Source organism: Pterocles gutturalis, unplaced genomic scaffold (assembly GCF_000699245.1).
Source record: "Pterocles gutturalis isolate BGI_N339 unplaced genomic scaffold, ASM69924v1 scaffold31642, whole genome shotgun sequence".
Classification (NCBI taxonomy): Eukaryota; Metazoa; Chordata; class Aves; order Pterocliformes; family Pteroclidae; genus Pterocles; species Pterocles gutturalis.
Genome location: NW_010111211.1, coordinates 12,606 through 33,707, shown reverse-complemented (window position 1 = coordinate 33,707; position 21,102 = coordinate 12,606). Strand labels below are relative to the sequence as shown.

The 21,102-nt window shown below is 40.9% G+C and overlaps 1 protein-coding gene across 1 annotated transcript in view; it reads left to right on the top strand.

The window, feature by feature from the left end:
• Positions 1-10,477: 10,477 nt before the first annotated feature.
• Positions 10,478-21,102, top strand: part of LOC104461928 (calcium/calmodulin-dependent 3',5'-cyclic nucleotide phosphodiesterase 1C) — a gene marked incomplete at both ends in the record, with an annotated part of 17,885 nt that continues 7,260 nt past the window's right edge. The window contains 5 exons of the mRNA XM_010073676.1: positions 10,478-10,591; positions 11,451-11,633; positions 12,388-12,454; positions 17,216-17,332; positions 17,979-18,119. Coding sequence (XP_010071978.1) covers positions 10,478-10,591; positions 11,451-11,633; positions 12,388-12,454; positions 17,216-17,332; positions 17,979-18,119 — 622 coding nt within the window. The remainder of the gene's footprint in view (positions 10,592-11,450; positions 11,634-12,387; positions 12,455-17,215; positions 17,333-17,978; positions 18,120-21,102) is intronic.

Genomic DNA, 21,102 nt, shown 5'->3' with positions numbered 1-21,102 from the left:
GAAGTGTAGACTGGCCAACTTGGAGCCGCCAGGAAGGAAATTATTTTGCAGTTTAATGCAAACTTTGTGGGCTTTAGAAGAAAAACAGATTTTTTTTTTTTTTTTTACAATATTTGTTGAAAAGATAAATTTTGTCTTGAGAAAAGGCATATTAAGTATCTCCGCTAACAAATGTGCTAGTATTGCCAGAGAAGCATGGTGAGCTCCTGAACTTTCAGAGTGATTTCTTCAGGCTACAAGAAGTGTGTAGCAGAGCTTTAATACAGTGATAAGTAAAAATTTGGTACTGATTCAGCTCATTTTTCTTATTTTTAGACCAGCAAATTGGCTGCATAAATAATGCCAATCAATTAGCTCTCTAATATTCCTGGTAAATGTTGTCCTGAAGGGAAATCAGCAGAAAAGTGAGGATCCACATCTTAAATGTGTCTAAAAGCCTCAGTGCCTGGGTATCCCAAATCTGCCAAGGAAGTCTAAATATAATTAAAGAAATTAATATTTGCCATTTATGCCAATTTAGAAGAAAACAAAATCTGAAATTTTTTATCAATGTTACGTCTGAGCGTAGAAAAAAAAAAGCAGCTGTGTAAAATGTATATTTCATGAGAAAATGCGTTACAAATACAGATTTTTATGGAGCACAAAATCTTTGGCTCATGTAAACTGGCCTGTCCGATAGTGGGGTCAGAGATGATGCCTTCAAGAGCATGCAGCTGCCTTAGGGATCTAGAGGAGCTTAGGAGTCCATTACAGTAAGCAGAAATTTTCCAAAACCAAAACCCAGCAAAGAACGTTGAGGTCACATGGGAATTTGCCGTTGATCTCTGCCTGTCTCTTGCCATAGCTGATGGGATGTCAGTGAGATGTTGCCTTCGTCTCAGTTTTGGGAAGTGCTGATGGCTGAAGGTGGTCTGAAAGGAAACAGCCTGGGAACCACTTCTCCTGCTTTTGCTTACTGGGCATTTCTGGAGACCAGGCAGGGACATATTCCTGCCTGCACTTCACACTGTATGTGGACTCTGATGTGCACTTGCCTAACTGCCCCGTGGGTTCCCAAAAGCTGCTCTAGAAGGTAATTGATTTTAGGAACTGAAAAGAATGAGATAATTGCAGACTTTCTGCCCATGGATATTTTAATGGTAACATTAAAATGGGGGGATAACTAAGGTTACGATGAAATGTTTTGAAATTATATTATCTGTTGAACTTCTCCCTGATCTCCGCAGTGAGCATTAACTAAAGAGTCAGCATGGAGCAATGACATTCAGATCTGCACAAAGCAATCTGCTAGCATCATTTGGAAGAATGACCTTGTTCAAGGACCCAGAAATGTGATAATTGTGGTTTCAAAGAAAAAGATTCCATCTGTATAAAACAAAGGGGAATGCGTCACTGGGTGCATCAATGCTAAACTGACAGTATGTGTTAGTTGCCTTAAATGCGAATTTAGATGGCTCGTTTCAGGTACCTATTTTTAGAGATGGAAATTCAAAATTGTTAGATTTGTGGCTGACATGTTATAACTGAGGTAGTTTTTTATAAAAGGCACCAATGATTTGGAAAGGCCTAATTCAAGGAAACTTCATTTGCTATCTTTGGATCTCCTTTGCAACAAATTCAGTGATCCTACGGTTTCCCCAAAAAACTAATTCATGCTAGCATCCCAAGAAGAAGTAGTCCACCAAAAGGAAAGCTTACTTTGGGAAACACCAGTTAGTTGTGAAAACAGAATATAGTGCATTTATTTCTCTCCCATATCTGAAATCTGCTCTTGTTCAGTTCTCAATTTATTCAGTGTAAAGAGGCATCTCACCTCATCTTACCTGTCTGCACCCACAATGACTGCCTAAGCTCATCTTTTAGCTCGTTTCTGGTGTTTGACTTGAATAAAAAAAGACCCAGGACCCAAGACTTCTCATGACCTCATCACCAAAGATTCTGACATTAAAATTTTACCCATATGAAGGCTTTTTACTGCTTATATTTTCTGACTCGGTTCCCAAAGTTCAGAACCTGAGAATGGGGAGGGTGTTCACACATAAGAGAGTACACCTTTTAGAAGTTTTCAGTAGCAGGAGATGGAGACAAGGGTAATTCAGACTTGGTGCTGAGGAATTGCTTAGGCTGTTTTATTGAAAATCCTTTGGTAAGCCAAAGTTTCCTAATGTTTTGGGCACAGTAATATGTGTAATTCCTGTAATATGCATGAAGGAATCTATGGCTATTAAGTGAAAATGTAAACTATGTATGATTTCACTTACAGTTGGCTAGTGTGGTCAAAAGCTTATTTGACCTAAGGTGAGATGAAACAAGCCGTTCAGCATCCTGCCAAGGCGACTGTACTTAGCATTGCTGCATTTTCTTGCTTCTAAGTAATAGAAAATTAATTGTTTACTTCAATTTTTTGGAATTTTTTTTTTTTTTTAATTCAGAGGAAGAAGGATATTTCAGGAAACATGAGGAAGGCAAAACAATTACTTGGGAAATTGCTTATAATTTCTTCTGATGAAAAATGCCAGTGTAGCAGTGCTCTGTGTTTCAGTGATTGCTCCCTGCAAAAACATGTTTTTTCTTCCCCTGGATGTTATCACTTCCATTTTTCTATACAAAAGCAGTGAGAGAAGACATCTATCCAGCCTAACACAAATCCATTGGGTCACAGGCTGCCAGTTACTCTATTTTCGGTTGTGTTTAGAGGATTATTGCTGGAGCTGGCTTTCTAGGTTGTGTGTTCCTCAGTGGTTCGCACATCCTATATATGCAGAGCCTTAGACTAGGACGTGGCAGACTGTGGAATGAGTTATACCTGCTGACTGTTGTGAAAAGCCGTGGTGAGCTCCTGGATGACTTTCTATGTGTGCTGTACCCCTCCCACCAACCCCCTATTTGAATGGAGCATCAAAGGGTCTGCTATGCAAACTGTGGAGGCATCTGCCCACCCAGCTGGCTGAAACTCCTGCACACGTGCGTTATGCCGCATAAGCACATGCAGTCTGCTCTGAATACTCTTGGGCAGTGGTAAATATCCTGTGCAGTTGCTTTGCAGTTTCTTTACGCCCTAGCAGGCAGTCGGATACTGTCGTGGGGCATCTGACAGACCTTCTAGGCACTCACTGCTTAGCTGGTCTGCACATACGAAAGAATGTGTAACCTTTAAGGATGAAATTATTTACTGTGAGGGTGGTGAGGCAGTGGCCCAGGTTGCCCAGAGAAGCTGTGGATGCCCCATCCCTGGAGGGGTTCAAGGCCAGGCTGGATGAGGCTTTGAGCAACCTGGGCTAGTGGGAGGTGTCCCTGCCCATGGCAGGGGGTTGGAACTCGATGATCCTTAAGGTCCCTTCCAACCCAAACCATTCTGTGATTCTATACTCTCTAACTCTGATATGTCCCTGGAATATCAGATTTATTGGGTTTGTACATTGTAGTGAGATAATGGATGCACACCTATTTTTGTGCAGCAATTCTTGAAGTCTAGTTCACTGAACAGTGAATGTCTTGTTTTTCAAACTTATTCATGAATTTCCTATCAGTAGTTACGGTGTTTTTTCCAGAGAAGCGTAAGGAATATACTGTAGATCAGAAGGCAGGGTTTTGTTTTCCAGTTCAGCAAATGTTTGTTTTTCCAGCCTGTAGGAGTGAGCCTTGGTCTTCTTCTGTGTGTAAACTGAAGCTGACATTTATGTAATCAGGTCTGCTTCTGATTATTATTTTGTTAATTTCTGAAGTTTGTGGTTAATTTTATTTATTTGTCTTGATTTTTTTAAAAAGCAATTTGAGCTGTTTATCAAAAGAATGTTATCACAAATGAGTTGCCTTTGAAATAATTCTCTTGGGTTTTAATTACATAAAGGTAATTTGACTAACAAAATCCACATAAACACAGACTGATAGCAGAAGGTGCTGCTTATTTATGCCCCCAGAGTCAGAGCGACAAGGATTTGCTGAAGCTGAAAGTGTTCCTCCCTAGTGCCCAGTTGTAACGATGCGATTTTTGTCTGCAGAAAATTTGAGGGACCAATCTGATTGTGTGCCAGTTTTCGCTTGTGAACCTCTGTGATGAACAGGACCATGAATAGAGTGTCCCGTACTAAAGTTAATGCTGGCAATATTTTTTGGGAAAAATTTGTGTATCTAAGCATTAATCATTGCAAGATTATTAGAAATGGTTTCTTATGTGGGCATGGCAGTTTGCATTCTTATCCAATATTGAATTGCAACACCTTTTGCAAGTATTGCCCACTTCTACTAAAAGTTGGTGACATTTGCGACTGAAGGAAATGCCTCAACAGCACCAAGTTACTTCACAAGAAAAGGGAGAGGCCATGAGAGCAAACCTGATTTCTTACAGAGTCTGTTGCAGGATCCTTTATGTTTACAGGGCACCCCCAAACTGTTTGCTTATGGGGTGCAGTGTCAGAATTACACTGAATGCAATGGGATATTGTCTGCTTAAGGAAAGTTTGACTCAAATTTTAAAAGTTGATTCCAAAGCTTTGGAAACATGAGGAATAGCAAGAACAAATTCTCTGCTGGGATATGAAACCTGATGTTTTTTTGCTACATACACCTGCTTTTGTCAGGCACCCATAAAATTTGTTCTCTGTGCAAAACTTGCTTGTACCATATGTTTTTGGTACATCAGCAAAGCCTGGTACATCAATGAAACTCTTGCAAAAGAGTTGAGAAGGGACATTTTCATGTATAGCTGTAGCTGTGGAATGGTTTAGTGTTAGGAAAAGGTTTTCTCTGTTTGTGTGTATGAACTACATCTGTCTCTGGAAGGAAGGAAGAAAGAATGACACATCTTTTCTGCAGTTATTGCGGCAGGAAGCCGGTAACTCGTTTTAGCTGTCTGTGTCACTAGTAGCGAGGGTGGTAGAAGTTCTAATGTTGCTCCAATCACAGAATCACAGAATCACAGAATGTTAGAGATTGGAAGGGACCTCGAAAGATCATCTAGTCCAATCCCCCTGCCGGAGCAGGACACCTAGATCAGATCACACAAGAACGCATCCAGGCGGGCTTTGAATGTCTCCAGAGAAGGAGACTCCACAACCTCTCTGGGCAGCCTGTTCCAGTGCTCTGTCACCCTCACTGTAAAGAAGTTTTTCCTCATACTCAAGCGGAACCTCCTATGTTCCAGCTTGAACCCATTGCCCCTTGTCCTATCACTAGATGTCACAGAGAAGAGCCTGGCTCCATCCTCCTGACACTCACCCTTCACGTATTTATAAACATTAGTTAGGTCACCCCTCAGTCTCCTCTTTTCCAGGCTAAAGAGACCCAGCTCCCTCAGCCTTTCCTCATAAGGGAGATGCTCCATTCCCTTCATCATCTTTGTGGCTCTGCGCTGGACTCTCTCCAGCAGTTCCCTGTCCCTCTTGAACTGAGGGGCCCAGAACTGGACACAATATTCCAGATGCGGTCTCACCAGGGCAGAGTAGAGGGGGAGGAGTTTTTCAGAACATTTTCATATTTTGCAGAAAGATAAATCTAAAGCCTTTTTTTAGTGTGGTGTGGACCACATGTACCTTCCACTCCTCCTCCTCCTCAGATGGCAGACAGGAAACTGAGTAATTTCTTCCAGCCATATTTGTAGCAAACTTTTGAACTCACAACCCATGCAAATAATCCACTCATGAGGATTTTCTGGTCTAGAGCACAAGTCCTTTCTCCCACCCTGTCGTTCTTCGGGACTGACCTATCAAAGATGATTCCCTCAGTCTGTCACCTGAGCTCTGGGATCTCCAATTTCAGTATGTGTTAAAAAAAGTGGCAATCACATTGTCTCAAGAGAGTACTTAACCAGCGTTAGCAATGCTGTGTTCAATAGCTTGCCCTGTTTCCCAGCTATAATAAAAAATATCTCTGCTTTCTACAAACCTCACCTGTCAGGTGGTAGGCTGTCATGGTTGCAACAATGCATTAATCAGGTTCAGCTGTCAATATTAAATGGTTTAGCTGTTAATATCAAATGGTTTAGCTGTTAATATCAAGAGTAAAATAGAGATAAATATTCCATCCTTGATAATCTGTAATGATATTAGAATTATTTCTTTTAGATTATTTTTAATGTCCATTCAAAGTAGTTTTTTCCTCAGCTGGCCCAACGGTATGAGAATGATTCTTGGAGGAAACGATTGAGTTGTGCTGTTGAAAACCTGTGGTGTATCACAGTTGTAAAGCTTTGAAAATAAATGCAGAGACTGGCCACGCAGCTTTGCAGACTTTACACCGGCTGAAGGAACTTGCCCCAAGTATTCAGACAATACGTGTGCTTTGCACGTTAATTGAAGCTGACTGGTATCCAGCCTGTGGTGGTGTTGATCTTCTCTGCAGTGATATGTAATGCTGTTTTTTCAAAAAAAATCGACAACGTAAAAGCAAGCCCTCTAGCTAAGGAGATAAATATTTGTACACAGATACTGTTTTATTTATAACAGAGAGGAGGATGCTCGGAGTGGTTACTCAGAAATTTTACATTTCAAGAACAGTCTGAAAACTTTTTCCTGTTACTCCATTTGGATCCAGAGTGGCTTTGGGTCTTTGAGCTGTGTAACTTTCATGGACTGAGTTCAGTTGCCCAGTTTCTGGTCGTTTGCTTTCTGTCTCCCTGAATGGGGAGCTGGTGCTGCAGGGAAACATCCAAAAGAGCAGGAGCGGGGCTGTGGAACAGTGTGTGCTTTGGATAACCTCTTACCTTCCCTGAGGACCCAGCCTGCCTGCTTTACACAAATGTGTTGCTCTGCTGAATTCAGTGGGATTATTTGCAGATACTCTCAGGGGTTTTTATGGTGGGTGCATACAGATATTTCCCTTGGAAGGGCAGTGCAGGAGACCATATTCTGGAGGTGGTCTAGCCCCTTTTCCCAGATTTTACACCTACTTGAGCTCCCTGTGGGGTCAGGGGAAGTTAATGCATAGCATTGCTCAGGGCTAGGCTTTTCCTTTGGGCAGTTAAGGGATTATTCCAAGGACTAAAATGTGAAATAACTGCGTAGAACAAAGGTTCGCAGATATTTTCCATAATGTTTGGCACACGTTCACAGAGAATATGCAGGCCAGAGGAAGAACTTGCCTTGGAAATCTCATTAAGAAAGACATTAGCTGTGTCTTAATATAATTAAACAACTAGATCTAGAGCTAATATTGTGTGACCACCCAGTTCTTTGTAACTGCTGTGCTGATGACTGTAATCCGAGAAATTTTTGGCTGACCTACAGCTTGGCTCACTTACGGCATGTGCCGTGGTCTTAAGACAGCTTCATATTAGAAATGGTTAAAACCTCCCTTCTGGCCTGGGTTCTCCTTATGCACAAGAACTGGCTGCTTCTCCTACAACTAACTCTGTGGATTTCAGTGGAACTAGGTCTGGTAGATCTGTGCAAATTTTTAGCTATGAACATGAAAGGAAAAGGAGGAAAAAAAAAAGAATGAAAATTTAGTTTTGATCAGTCTATAATGAACTTTTAAAAATGGAACAAAACATGCTTTGGTTGAAAAATGCATTTTGTTCATACAAAACAGACAGTTACAATAAAAGCAAAGTAAATGATGAACTGAGTTCCTTAAATTGATTATGTTTCTTGTAGTCAGTAGCCTGACAGACTCAGCATTTTCCAGTGAAACAGAATGTGTGACTGAACCCTTGCTGCAATGTCTGCTCTATGGGGTAAAGACAGGAACTCAGCATCTTGCCCTCTGCTTCCATTGCTTTAATACAAGCTCCTAAAAATAAAAAATGTTAAGGGTTTGTGGTAATGTTTTTATTTCAGTCAAAATGGTGTGGTGAATTTGATTGAATTCTGGAATTACTTCAGCCACCCTGAAACAGAATTTTTCAGCTGATAAATTTGCCTTGATGCCCTTCAGTGGGACAGCCTGGCCTTAACTTTACGATTTCATTTAGGACTATTTCAAAAAAATAGAGATACATGGAATGCATTAAAGACAAACTCTCACCGGGCTCTTATTTAGTGAAGTTAACTGGCAGCAGCTGCTGTGACTCAATGAATCAGAAATAGTTATAGATAATGGATGGCAAGACAAAGACAATGTAATTTTTTTTCACATGAGAGTGGCTGATCGTGTGACAAGGTTTTATTATAACAACTGTACTTCTGTTTTTCCAAATGATTGATGCACACAGTACTCTGCATAATCTTCTTCAATGATTAATGTTGGTGCCATGAAGCAACTGTTACTCACTGTGCTATTATTGAACATGAATTTTGAATGACTCGTGGCATAGAGCTGCCGAGTACTTAAATCAATTAAATAAAAGTCAGGAAGAGCCAAAGATAATGTTCCTCCTGCAGTATTAACTCCTGTGGCTTGTGTACAAACAAGGTTTCTGTTAACTAGTTAAGGGGTCACATCTCTGGATTCCCCATACATGGGGTGAAGGAAGGAGGAGGCATATGAACCAATGCTTAATGCTTGGATCTGAAAGTTTGTTTTTGTTTTTGTTTTTTCTCTTCCTCCCCTCCTGCATTGGCAAGAAAAGCTGGGAACGGGTAGGAGGGATCAATGGTTTGGCTCCAGGGAGGAGGTGAATTCATCTTCCAAGTGTGCTGCCTGGGGCTGGAATCAACCTGAAAGGTGGGGGAGCATCTTTCCGAGCTTTGCTCATCCAACACAACGGGTTGCTGCTCACACCTATTGATGTGGTTACAAAGAAGAGGGGTGTGGGAGCACTGAGCCACATTTCTTCTTCCACGGGGTGAGGTTGCTCCGTGCATTCCCCAAGCTGGGTTCCAGGATTGGAGAGAAATGTGCTGGCATAATTGTATGCTCTCCACTTGGCTTACAGAGGTGAGAATAGCTGTGTTCAGTGTATTTGTACATCCCTGACCTTCCCATCTCCACTCTCACATCAGGAGTGAAGTATTGAACAATACTCTTGTTTTTTGACCGCCAACAAGTGGATGAGTTAACCCTCCCAGAGATGGAGGGTCGGTCTCTTGCTGAAGATTTTTTGTAAAGCTAAATACGTAGCTGTGTGTCAGCAGTACCGCTGTCAGTAGGAATGGCATTTATGTGACCTAACAATCAGGAACAATCATTTATGTGATTTTTGTTCTCCACAGCCTTAATGTTTATGTGGGGAAACTGGGGGGAGAGGAAACCTGTCTGGAAAGAGCTGTTGGTGCTCCTCAGCTCTGCCTTGAAATGCAGCCCATGGAGACATGATTTCTCCTGAAAGCACTGATGCCATGGGGGCATTGTGATAGTGAGGGAATACAGATACTTCATTTTAAGAACCTCATGCACATGTCTACTGTAGGAGGCTGGGCTTCCACTATGGTTAATAAGGTGAGAGCAGGCACCTATATTGGGCTTTGGCTCTGAATTACCTTGTGGAAAAGGTTATTTTTCTCCATGGACTATCAAAAAAGCTAAGGAAGAATAGTTTTCTAAGTAGAAGACAAATATTAGATTACATGACTACTCCTCTACATTTTTGTATCTTGAACAGGACAAATTAACAATTTGTGATTTCTTATGCACTGTTAAATGTATATGTGAATGTTTATTTCGCTGCTGTTTAACAAGGATGAAGACATTCACAACAATGTTTTAACATGTCAAATCTTTATCCCATTGCCTTTTAAAGGAATGATAATTTTATTCTAATTGTAAACGTGTCTATTCTTGGATTGTTTAAGATATTTAGATTTTCCTCTTTACCTTTGCATTTTTTCTTCTCTTTCTTCCCTTTTTTTTTTTTTGTTTTTCTAATTTTCCACAGAAAGTGGAGTGAAGGAGAGCAAAAGACAAAAGAAAATTGCACAAACATATTAATTGTCTTTGACACAGAAGACATTTTCTGCACAAATTTTTTGTTTTCAGAAAGTCTGTTTCCTTCCTCCACTAATAATAATATTAATAATATTGATATTAATAATAATAATAACAATAGTAACCTGATAAAAAAACTTCAGTGAGTTCTGTTTAATGTAGACAGGATAGTCTAAGGGTGACCTCTTGTTCTAATGAAAATCATAGCATTTCCTAACCTTGTAGAGTATTGCTAAATATACTCTTAATTCAGTTTTGCATATGTGTACACCACTCATCATAAATGTCTGACTTTTGTCAACAGTTACTACTCAAGAAGTTACTTCCTTTCTTATGGCTGGAATGACATTGCCATCTCTTAGCTCCTGTGTTAAATTCCAAGTGATTTCTATTTTAACTTATTTCAGTGTGAGTAGGGGACAGGCATAACTTGCTGACTTATTTGAGCCTAAATATAGTGTGATGTTTGCCTGGCGTCATTCATTGTGACTGATCTTTGAAAAGTGATTTTTGTTGATTTCTTGTATATGGTTTAAAGAACCTTGTAGACTTCCAAAAGTTTTCACCTGCCAATTGTGTATGCTAGGTCTCATGCTGGATCCAGTTTTGAACTGACACTCGCTCTCAAACTTATTTCTCTTTGTACTAATCAGACTTCTGTTTTCTTTTTCTCCAGATTACGGTCTTTGGTAAAGCAGTTAGAGAGAGGGGAAGCTTCAGTTGTAGACCTAAAGAAGAATTTGGAATATGCTGCGACTGTTCTTGAGTCAGTGTACATTGACGAAACCAGGTGAGTTAACCACAGACATCAGCGCTCTTCTTATATCTGGTACCAGCAACACAAAATTTTAATTTACACATCAGTTGGGAAGGTTGTTTTAGCCAAGATTTATTACTTACAGACAATATGTTTTTAATCATTAAAATGTGTTCTGTGTAAAGCAGATCCTTACTCTAAAAGCTTCTTTAAATTTCCTGGGGCAGAGGAGGAGATCAAAAGAAATCATAAATTTAATACGTATTCTCTTGGAGAAATGTTTTCATAATAATTGTGTCCCACTTTTTTTCTGAAAGTTTCTAAATTTCTACTCCTCTATTCCTTTTGAACAGTGTTAAATCTTTTCACTTGTATCAAGTCTTTGAAATTAAAAAAACCTTGTACTCCAGGTCATGCTAGAGGTAGACTGGTAAGACATTGCAGAGGAGTTCCTCTCTTTGTTACATGCCATTTGCCCAGCGCTAAATGCACTTGTAGAGTCACCTCAGGTGACCAGAATGGGAAAGGAGAGAACTGCATGGTACTAACTGGGAAGTTAGACATGACCATAAATGAGTTCTGAAGGGCAGAAGGTTCAGGAATATTGATGAGCTGAGGAGGAGAAGTCTGTGGATGGTTATGTATTTGTGCTTCAGAAGGCTGATACTTCTTGTTTGTTGGCCTACTAGTGAGTTTCACAATCTGACATTTAACTGTACAAGAGAATAAACAATCTGTTGAAGGTTTGTACAATTGTGTTCCTTTAGGGCTGACAACCAAAGAATTCTAACAACTGCTTTAGTTAGAATCTATGTGAGTTTCTTTTTTGTTAAAAATGTTGTAATGCTCTCCAAGGGAGTCTGTTTACCCATATTTTTCCTCCTCATTCTAGGCGTTTACTGGACACAGAAGATGAGCTCAGTGACATCCAGTCCGACTCTGTGCCCTCGGAGGTCCGGGACTGGTTGGCTTCTACCTTCACGCGGCAAATGGGGATGATGCTCAAAAGGACGGAAGAAAAACCCCGGTTCAGGAGTATTGTCCATGCAGTACAAGCTGGGATATTTGTGGAAAGGTAAAGAAGCACCTAATTACTTTGTCCAGCTGATCTGAATTACCGTGGCCCAAAGGAGCCGGTGTTCAGCTATGATACGGCACCAGAGGAGGGTTGTGGTTCTCCTGAGCTAAGGGAGAGGGGCTCTGCCTGAATTGTTACTTAAGAGAAGGCTATAGGGCTCCTGACTGGAGGGAGGAGGGGGGCAGAAATTGTGTAATTTTTGGAATGGATTCAGTTTTCCAAAGGGGGATGACTTTTTTCAGGTCTGAGTGCAGAACATGACAAATAGAAAAGCAAGTGGAGGAGGACTTCACACAGGATCATTTCAGATGGGAGAAAAGAGCTTTCCATCATCTCCTTTTAGCCCTACATTGCTTAAGTGCAAAGAAGGGTGACCTATGGAAGGGCATTTTGGCTATGACAGTGTTTCATCATTCACCAGGCCTGTTAATTTTTTGTTTATTTGGGTGTAGCCTTTCCCTCTGGTGAAGACCTGATGTTGGCAGATTCTCTGTGATATCCTGCCAGGTAACCAAGCTATGAGGTACTGGGAAGTGTATAGTCTCAAGTTAGGCTATACAGTAAGAATGGTATAAATAATATTGTGCAAGTTAGGAACAAGAAGGGAGGAAAAAACCAAATTGCAGTTAGGGTTTACTGGGCTAAATAAGGTCTCCTGTAATGATCTGCTGCTTTATGATTTTTGGTTGGTTGGTTGGTTTGTTTTGTTTAATTCTCTTTATGTGTTGTGTTATCTATTTTACTTTGGTAGAATGTACAGACGGACTTCAAATATGGTCGGTTTGAGCTACCCACCAGCTGTAATTGGAGTGCTAAAGGTAATCCCAATAAAAAGGTGTTGGGGGGGGGAGTTCTGTGCAAAGCATCAAGATAACATTGTGATATTTGACTTTGTAAGGGAGTCTTAGTGCTTGCCCTTTTCTTCTCTCTGACATTTAGTTTAGTTTGCATACATTAATCATTTACTTTCCTAAGGGAATATCCTTTCAATAAAGGAAAGAATAGAGTTCAAGACTGTGGCCATTTTCAGGTTGTGAAGGTTACAGCTCTGTTCTAGATCTCAATGATTAAGCTGAGGACTTAGTAACATGCTGGAATCAATCACAACCTCTCACAGGGAAGAAAGAAAACACAGATGGAGAGATGTAGAGAAGGAAGAGGATCAATTGCTATGAGAGGAGGGTATTTATTGCATTGCTCAGCTTCAGGTCTTCAAGGTGACAATCAGTTTAGGAATAAAGATGCTTTTATGAGTTTTGAGGTGTCAGAGAAAAACTGATTAGTCATGAGTCTGAAAAAAAATAAGGCTCAATCTGTTGGACAAGTGCAAGGTTCTCAACTTAAGGAAGGAATTATCAAGACTACAAACACAAGTTAGCAACCAACTGCCTACACAGCAGCTTTGCGGATGACATGTTGCATGTGGTTCAACCATGCCATGCAAGGATGAAAAAAGATGATATAGTGGGACATTAAGTGTAAAGCTCACGAAGCAATACTTCTGCTCTGCTCCACACTGAAAAGACCTACAGTTAGGGTACTGAATCCTTTCTGTCTTGGGTAGTACAACTCATCAAAAGATGCGGAGGAATTGCAGAAGGTCCATTGAATGCAAGAAGAATGATCAAACATGCCTTTCATGTACAGAAACAAAGCATCCATCCACACCTTTTCCCAGCTGCAGGTGGACAAGTGTTAGCTTCACGCCTGTAAATGGGATCTAAAGTCTTTGTTCTTTCAGAACTACACCCCAGACCCAGCTTATAAAAGAACATATCTATAACGGTACCTCTTCTCCTGAGTTCCTCAGCGGTAACAAGACAATCCAAGACTCATCAGCTACTCTCAGATGACTTAAACATTACAGAATCCCTCTCCTCTTTTTATGTTTTTATAAGGGTCATAAAGAGAATTGATCATGCTAGAGTAAGTTAAGACACATCAATAACAACAAAGGCATTAACTAACTTTGCTCAGGGTGAAATAACACCCACTTAGCCACTGTGTACTCTAGGATGTATTTTTTTTCCAAAACTATTTTTAGAACATGTCTTTGCCTGGATGGCCTTGGGGTTGGTAGTGGATGTGGGAGATGGGAGTTACTTGTTTTGAACAAGTCTTCTGTCTTTGAAATAATACTTCATCTTAAATTTCTTAATACTGTCTCCTTAAGGGAAAATGATACATTTTGTTGTTTGCTTCAGTTCATTAAAGCCAAGGAAAAAAACTTAAAAGTACCTGACTTCTTGGTGTGTTCTGTAAAATGATGATTTAAACATGCAAAAAGGTGTCCATCACGCACATCTGTTCTGGATTGCCGTAATCAACATTGCCCTAGAGTTATGCTAATAAGGACAAGGATTGAGATGATATGCAGTCAAAACTAGCTTATTTTTGAACTATGTGCTCTCATTTTTGCTGCCATGGCCAACAGGATGTCTGCACTGCGCAACTCAAAGCTGTGGAATCAGCTTGGCAAAATGATGTTCGTTTTAATAAAACAATTAAATACTGCAGCTTCTGCAAAAAAATGCAGATGGAGTGGTAAGCAGTGCAAGTCCTAGGTGTATCATCTCTCTCACTTTTTCAGTGGATAAGAAGTTAAGCAATTTTTTTAATTGATCGCACAGCATCTCTCTGTATATCTATATATTGGATACTGATTTTTCTACTGCAGCAGCCTGTTGTCTTTTTGTGTGACATGGGTGTGATGAAGTAAGACCTGTTGCCACAAGAAGGACAGTCAGCCTTGTCTCTCATTTGAATAGTGGCCATACATCCTGTTCATACAGACATGGTTGAATAAATAAGTATGTTAATTTACTCAGTAAATTGTGGTAATCTGCTCAGCAGTGTAGTGCTAGAGACAACTTCACGTTAACTAGCTGCTAAAGTAGTTACCTGCTTTAGAAGTGCATTTTTCAGCCTTTTTTGAAAGCATCATCTGTGATGTTCTGCCTCCCTTTAGATCTCTCCCCAATATAGGAGTCACTTCTGTGTTAAAATTTTTTTAAAGGTCATAAAATCCACTACTTTTCAAAGCTAACTGATGTTGCTGCAAGACTCTAAGACATCTGAAACACCTTCATGCTTCTGTTAAGAGGATTTTCCCCCCCTAGTTATTCTGTAAAATGCTATTGTCATTACTGTCAGTAGCAAAACTTCTGTTGACTTGACAAGAGCAACGAGGATTTATCCCTTAGTAAAATCTAAATAGCTCTACAGTGAAACTTATTGTCTGTGTGGTTAACTATTATTTCCTGCAAAAGAACAATTCTGATGTACTGTTCTCCAATTTGGTAAATTTTATCTGCTGCAAGAGCACAGCATTAACTGCAGGAAAAATATGTAAAGGAGCAAAACCCTTTTATTTCTACAAGGTAAGATTGCTTTACAGTGAAAAAAATTTCAGCATAGTTGAGACATTATTTTCAGTGCCACAGGACCCAAAAGTAAATTATTTTATACATGCAGGTGTTAAATTAATTTGCTTCATTGACTGAGACAAGTTATGACAAAATAAAAATACTTAAAACTGAGTGGGTGCTTTGGGCATTATTTTTCTTGCCCATTTTCTGAGTTTGTGCAGCAGCTTCAAAAGATGTTTTCTTGATGGAACTTTCTCCTCTCCTGGTTGTTTTTCCTCTCCAATGCCTACTGGAAGTGTTGAAAAGCTGCGATTTATGATTGCTCTTCTGTGACTCGGGTGACAAATCATCTCTGGAGAAGCTTGACCCTGCCTTCAATGTGTGGGCTCCCCACAGTCTGTAATATCAACTGCTTGTCGAGCAAATGATTTACTGGGATAGGTGAAAGCAGAGTTGAATCTTCAGTGCCCTTGATATTCACTCACTAATTAGCCTCTCTGTGGACTGTACTTTCACAAGAGGCGTACTCAGCTCTGTGTAATCAACACTGGGCCAGTAGCAAGGTTTTCGGGATCAGCCCATGCTGGAGACTGCTGGTACCATAATAGGTTGGTCTCATTCAGAGCATAGGAAGGCCTGTGGCTATGCAATGTATGGGTGACCGAACACAAGTCGGTTAAATGTCACTGTCCTTTGCATTTATTTGACTTGAAGTCAGGTCCTGGAACATGACCGTGACAATACAAGCAACAAAGGTGGATTGGGCTTTAAGAGCTTGATTTTTAGATAGACTCAAATCCTTAGCAGTGCTCAACATTATGTCTAGCCAGCCCCCATTGTCTGTCTTGGTGAAAGTGCCACAAGGAAATGGGAGGTAACCTGCAACGGGGTTTGAAAGTGGAAGGAAACTTCAACGTACAGATGTCAAACTTTAATATGTGGTTTCAGGAGAGTCGTTTGGATAAATCCCTGTGGGAAGTACATCAAAGTTCTCAGCAGGCAAGAGAGATTGAGAGCTGGTTCTGTGCCAGATGCAGCTGTGTGGCTGATCTGTATATCATTCTTCCAGCTATAACTCCTTCTGCACCTTTCCTCAGGAGGAGAGAAAGGTTCATAGGGTTTCAGGAACATCCAATTCTGAGATCAAGGAGCTTTATCTTGCTAGATAATGAGTGCTGTCAGCTCCCACAGACTTCCCTAAGAGTTGAGATTTAAACTCAACCTTCTACAAGAAGGTTTATGCCCTATACTTTAGCTTTATGATCTGGGAAGTGAATGTTTCCTCCTCAGTCTCCTGAGTGCATCATTAATATATCATTTACAGCTGACTGGAACTTTCCCAACTGGAATTAGATGTTTACTCTTCTGTTATAAAAGTTGTTTTTTATATCAGTTAGCACTTAATGTAACATTACTGTGATTTTTTTCCTGCTGTATAGTTTTCTGAAAGCCCCAGTGGACTCACTTATCTTTAAAAAAAATAGGGAAAATTAGGGTCATGTTATCTTTGGGCAATTTAAGCTGCAATAATCACAATTCAGGATTAATATTAAAATCAGAAGGAGCTAAGGTGCTCTTTGGGTCTAGCAAGATGGTTCTTCTAGTTATTATTTCGGTTGATTGAACAGTAAATGGTAAAAATATGACCACAGGTGCCTGTATTTTTTTTTTTTTACTGCCACCATATCAGCTTATTCTGTTTTAAGTATGAGTGAAGCATCAGAGTGCTTTGCTCACAATACAAAGTCATAAGAACTCTATAGGGACAGCAAAATCCAGAGGCTTTAACAACATTAGAAAACATATCGTTAGTCCTGTTTCCTTCAAAGTCAGTGTTCTTTTTCATAGACATAGCATGTGAGTGGGGGACAGAGAAGGGTAAAGTCAGCCACAGTAGAGCCAGCTCAATGTTTCAGGTACTAAAGCAAACGAGGATTCTTATTTTTCTGGATTCCACCTTTGCTGGTTAAATTCTGGTGTGGAGAATTGCCATGTTTAGAATAAACAAACAGCATACATGTTCTTAATGGGAGCTTCTTAAACACAAGTCATACAATACTGAGCAGTAAGTTAGACTCTGCATTGGTTAAGAAAAAAAGCTAAACACATAGCCACTCTAATTCTCCATTTGTTGATGTAAAATGATAGAAATTGAACTATCATTGTGAAAGGGATGACCATATTAACTGTCTTTTCTACTCACTCCTGCAGAATGTCGACAAGTGGTCCTTTGATGTATTTGCACTAAACGATGCCAGTGGGGATCATGCACTGAAATTCATTTTCTATGAACTTCTCACACGCTATGATCTGATCAACCGTTTCAAGGTCAGTAGTTAGAAGATGAGTCTCTTCTACCATCTCGTATTTTGTTCAGCTGCCCTCTCATCCTGCTTCGTTCCATTCAAAATGCAATTCTAGCACTATTTGAAGGCTTTGTGGACACTGAACTTTTCCCCCAGTAGGCAAGACTAAATGTTAATTGAATAGTGCACTTCATTGCAATAGGGGACCATGAAGTAGGTGGGGTTCCAACAGGCTTTCCCATGAAATCCATGGGAAATATTACATTTGATCACGTGAGAACGATGGTATCATTCTCCTGAGATTCATAGGACTCTCAAGGGTGCAGGCAAAAAGGGACAGCTTGAATTCAAATTCATCAAAAGAAGTGTGACCAGCAGGTCAAGGGAGGTGGTCCTCCCCCTCCACTCACCTCATGGTGAGACCCCACCTGCAGTACTGTGTCCAGCTCTGGAGTCCTCAGCACAGGAAAGACATGGACCTGTTGGAGCGAGTCCAGAGGAGGGTCACAAAAATTATGAGAGGGATGGAACACCTCTCCTGTGAGGAAAGGCTGAGAGAGTTGGGGTTGTTCAGCCTGGAGAAGAGAAGGCTCTGGGGAGATTTTATTGTGGCCTTACAGTATTTAAAGGTGATTACTTTGTTTTTAATTCTGTGCTGCTTTCCTCAGATCCCCATTTCTGCCCTGGTGTCCTTTGTGGAAGCTCTGGAGGTTGGCTACAGTAAACACAAAAATCCTTATCACAACCTAATGCATGCCGCAGATGTGACACAAACGGTCCATTACCTCCTTTTCAAGACAGGCATAGTGGTAAGTACAGAAGCTGGCATCCTCAATACATTATGAGATTACAACAGTTTTGGCTCATTAAGGAAGTTATGATTATCCACAGTAGAACCCATTTGCACTGTAGACAAACTTCATTTGATATGGCTGTACTAATGAAAGTAGAGATTTAGGATTATTTAGAAATAGAAGGTAGGTGAAGATATGGATAACTCTTTTGGCAGTGATCTAAAAGAGGATGAATGAGAAACCCAAGCTCAATTTTTCACTCTACCACAGATCTGGTTGAGGTGATTCTGAAAACATGCTTTTTTTTGGAATTCGTTTCACCTAATGCGAAGCAGCAAATTGTCTAAGCTTTTTTCTTACTTAAGGGAGCAAGGCAGTACCTTCAAAGCACAAATTCTTTCCACTTCTCTGAGAATGGCAAGAGCCATGGTTTGGAGATGCCAATTTCCATCTTGCCTCTCCAGCAAAACCAGCTTGCATAGAGACCTACAGACAGCAAAAGTCTGACAATAGTGACAGGAATGGAGAGAAGGCTTAAACAAAGATACTTAGCACACAGTATGTTCCCACAGTGGTTGTCAAGACAAAAGACAAACAACAGAAATCTGTTTGAAGATGGACTACTAGCGAAATTGAAGGCAGACAGATTCCAGCAGTTTGGATTCAGCTGGCAGGTCAGAAAGTTGCTGGCCCCCTCAGAGGGGAGAATTAATCATAGGAAGTGCTCAACGTGGGATACATATGTATGTCATTCTCTTCCTCTTTGTACTCCTGGTTGCTGCTGTGGACAGAATAGGGAACAAAATGATGGCGTGTAGGGTGTGATGGAGCACAGGACAGAGAGGTGCAAGCTCAGAAGGCGTAGCACAGCTCCTGCTGTGTCTTTCAGGCCAGTTTCAACAACTGTAGAGCTGCTTACACTTGGGAACAACCTTTTGTGCATATGGTCTGCCTTTCTGCAGTCCTTGATTGCTACAATAATGTTCCTTTCAGCTCTGATGCCAGACCTGGATGCTCCTCCCTGAGAACTGACATGCTCCAGTGCCTCCTATAAACATGTCCCGAGTCTCCAGTGTTGACTGTAGACTGTACCTGTGAATTGCAATGTTTACTAAGGACAGATTTGGAAGGAGTCAGGTCCTGTGTGTCTGAAGACCTGATCCAGACTGCCTGATTCTGATTGAAGTTGTCTCTGTTGCTCGTGATTGTGCCTAAAGTAAGAGCAGTTAGGTCAGATTTGCAGCTAATACAGATGCATACTCAAAGCCTCCCGTGAGATCCTGAATTGGTCAGTGATGCTTTTATGACCATTAGTTAATGAAAAAGCACAGCAGGCTGTGGTCTGTAAGAATAATACAGTGTTGAGTAATGTGAATTGCATTGTAGTGGTGAGCAAATGGATCCCCTTTTTCTGCTGAAACTGTTGAAGAAGGGCAGTTGTCACTTGGGGCTACTCTGCTCTGAAAAGTGGCTGGATGGAAAAAGCTGCCCAAGTGTGGCAGCCCTTCTGCCTGTGTCTCTTCAGAGCTGCCTTTTTCCACCTTGCTGCTTCTCGGTCTGTTAGTAATTTAGCTGCAGCACATCTGTGAATGAATGAGTGCTATTTCATTCTAGCCCATGCTGCCACGGTGCTGAATGGGGTTTCATATTCTGTCTTGGATCACAATAAATCTAGGCAAGTGTTTAAAAAGAGGGAACTGGAAGGACATGAAAAGACGTGAGTAAGCGATGGAATAGTTTGTATTTTTTTTCTCTGAGAGAGAGATGATGCAGAGGATAAAAAGGAGAAAAACCCTGAAATAATGCCCCCTAACCCAACCCAAACCAAATACAGAGAAAATTTGATATGAAGACCTTGAAGTGCAGCAAGACTGTCAGTGTCGTGTGTTCCCTGGTTTGCTGTAAGCCCTGGTCTCCAGTAACCTGTGCTGGACACGTGCCAGTCCACTCCATGGCTCCACATGGGAGCAAACCAAATATTGCTGTTAATTGGAAACCAAGGTGTAAAAGAATCGTTGACACTGTGGCCCACTGTGTACTGGCTATGGGGTTAAAGACCTTAAAGCCAGAGGAGCTCATGAGCTACCAGAGACCCAGCACTGAGTCTTCTCTTCTCGCAGCTGCACAGCGGCAGTTTCTTCAGCCTGCCCTTGTGTGCCATGTGCTGTGGCCCCTCACCATCTCAAAGGCACTGACCTTTTCTGTCTGTTCTGTCCTGAGGAGAAGAGAATGAGACACAGGAGTCCGCATGCAGTCTCAAAAGTGCCAAATAAGAGAGGAGAGCATTTTTTGTTTTTTAAATTGTTTTTTTCCTGGATTTTTATTGGGTTTTATTGGCTTTTTAATTGGGTTTTATTGGTTTTTGTTGGTCTTTTAAATTGTTTGTTGGCCAGTCTCACAAATTTTCTCACTTTTACTCTTCCAGTTGCTGCCCCGATTCTCTCCCCCGTCCCGCTCGGGGGCAGTGACCGAGAGGCTTTGTGGTGCTTAGTTGCTGAATAGAGTTAAACCGCCTTCTTGGGCACCAGAAAGGACTGTGGTGGTTTTAACCTGGTGAGTGAGGAAACACCACACAGCTGCTCGCTCACCTTCCCCCATCCTGCAAGATGGGGGGAGAATTGGAGGGGTAAAGGTAAAGAGGCTTGTGGGTTGAGACAAGAACAGTTTAGTGACTGAAACAGAATAAAATTTAAAAAAATAATAATAATGATTATGACAATAATAATAATGATATAGCAATGCGTGATACCAAATCCCATACTGAATCCAAAACACAGTGCTATTCTGTCTACTGAGAAGGAAATTAACTCTATCCCAGCTGAAACCAGGGCAGCCGCCTTTGATGATCTGTTGCTATTCCGTGAGCACTACGAGGACAGGTTTGGCTTCCTCTTCACCCACCAGTTGCGTAGCTGACTCAAGAGCTAGCTGAGGACAGCGACCCCCACTGGCTTTTTCATCCTCGGGCTGAGAAAACTGCAGGCCCCAATAACCTTGG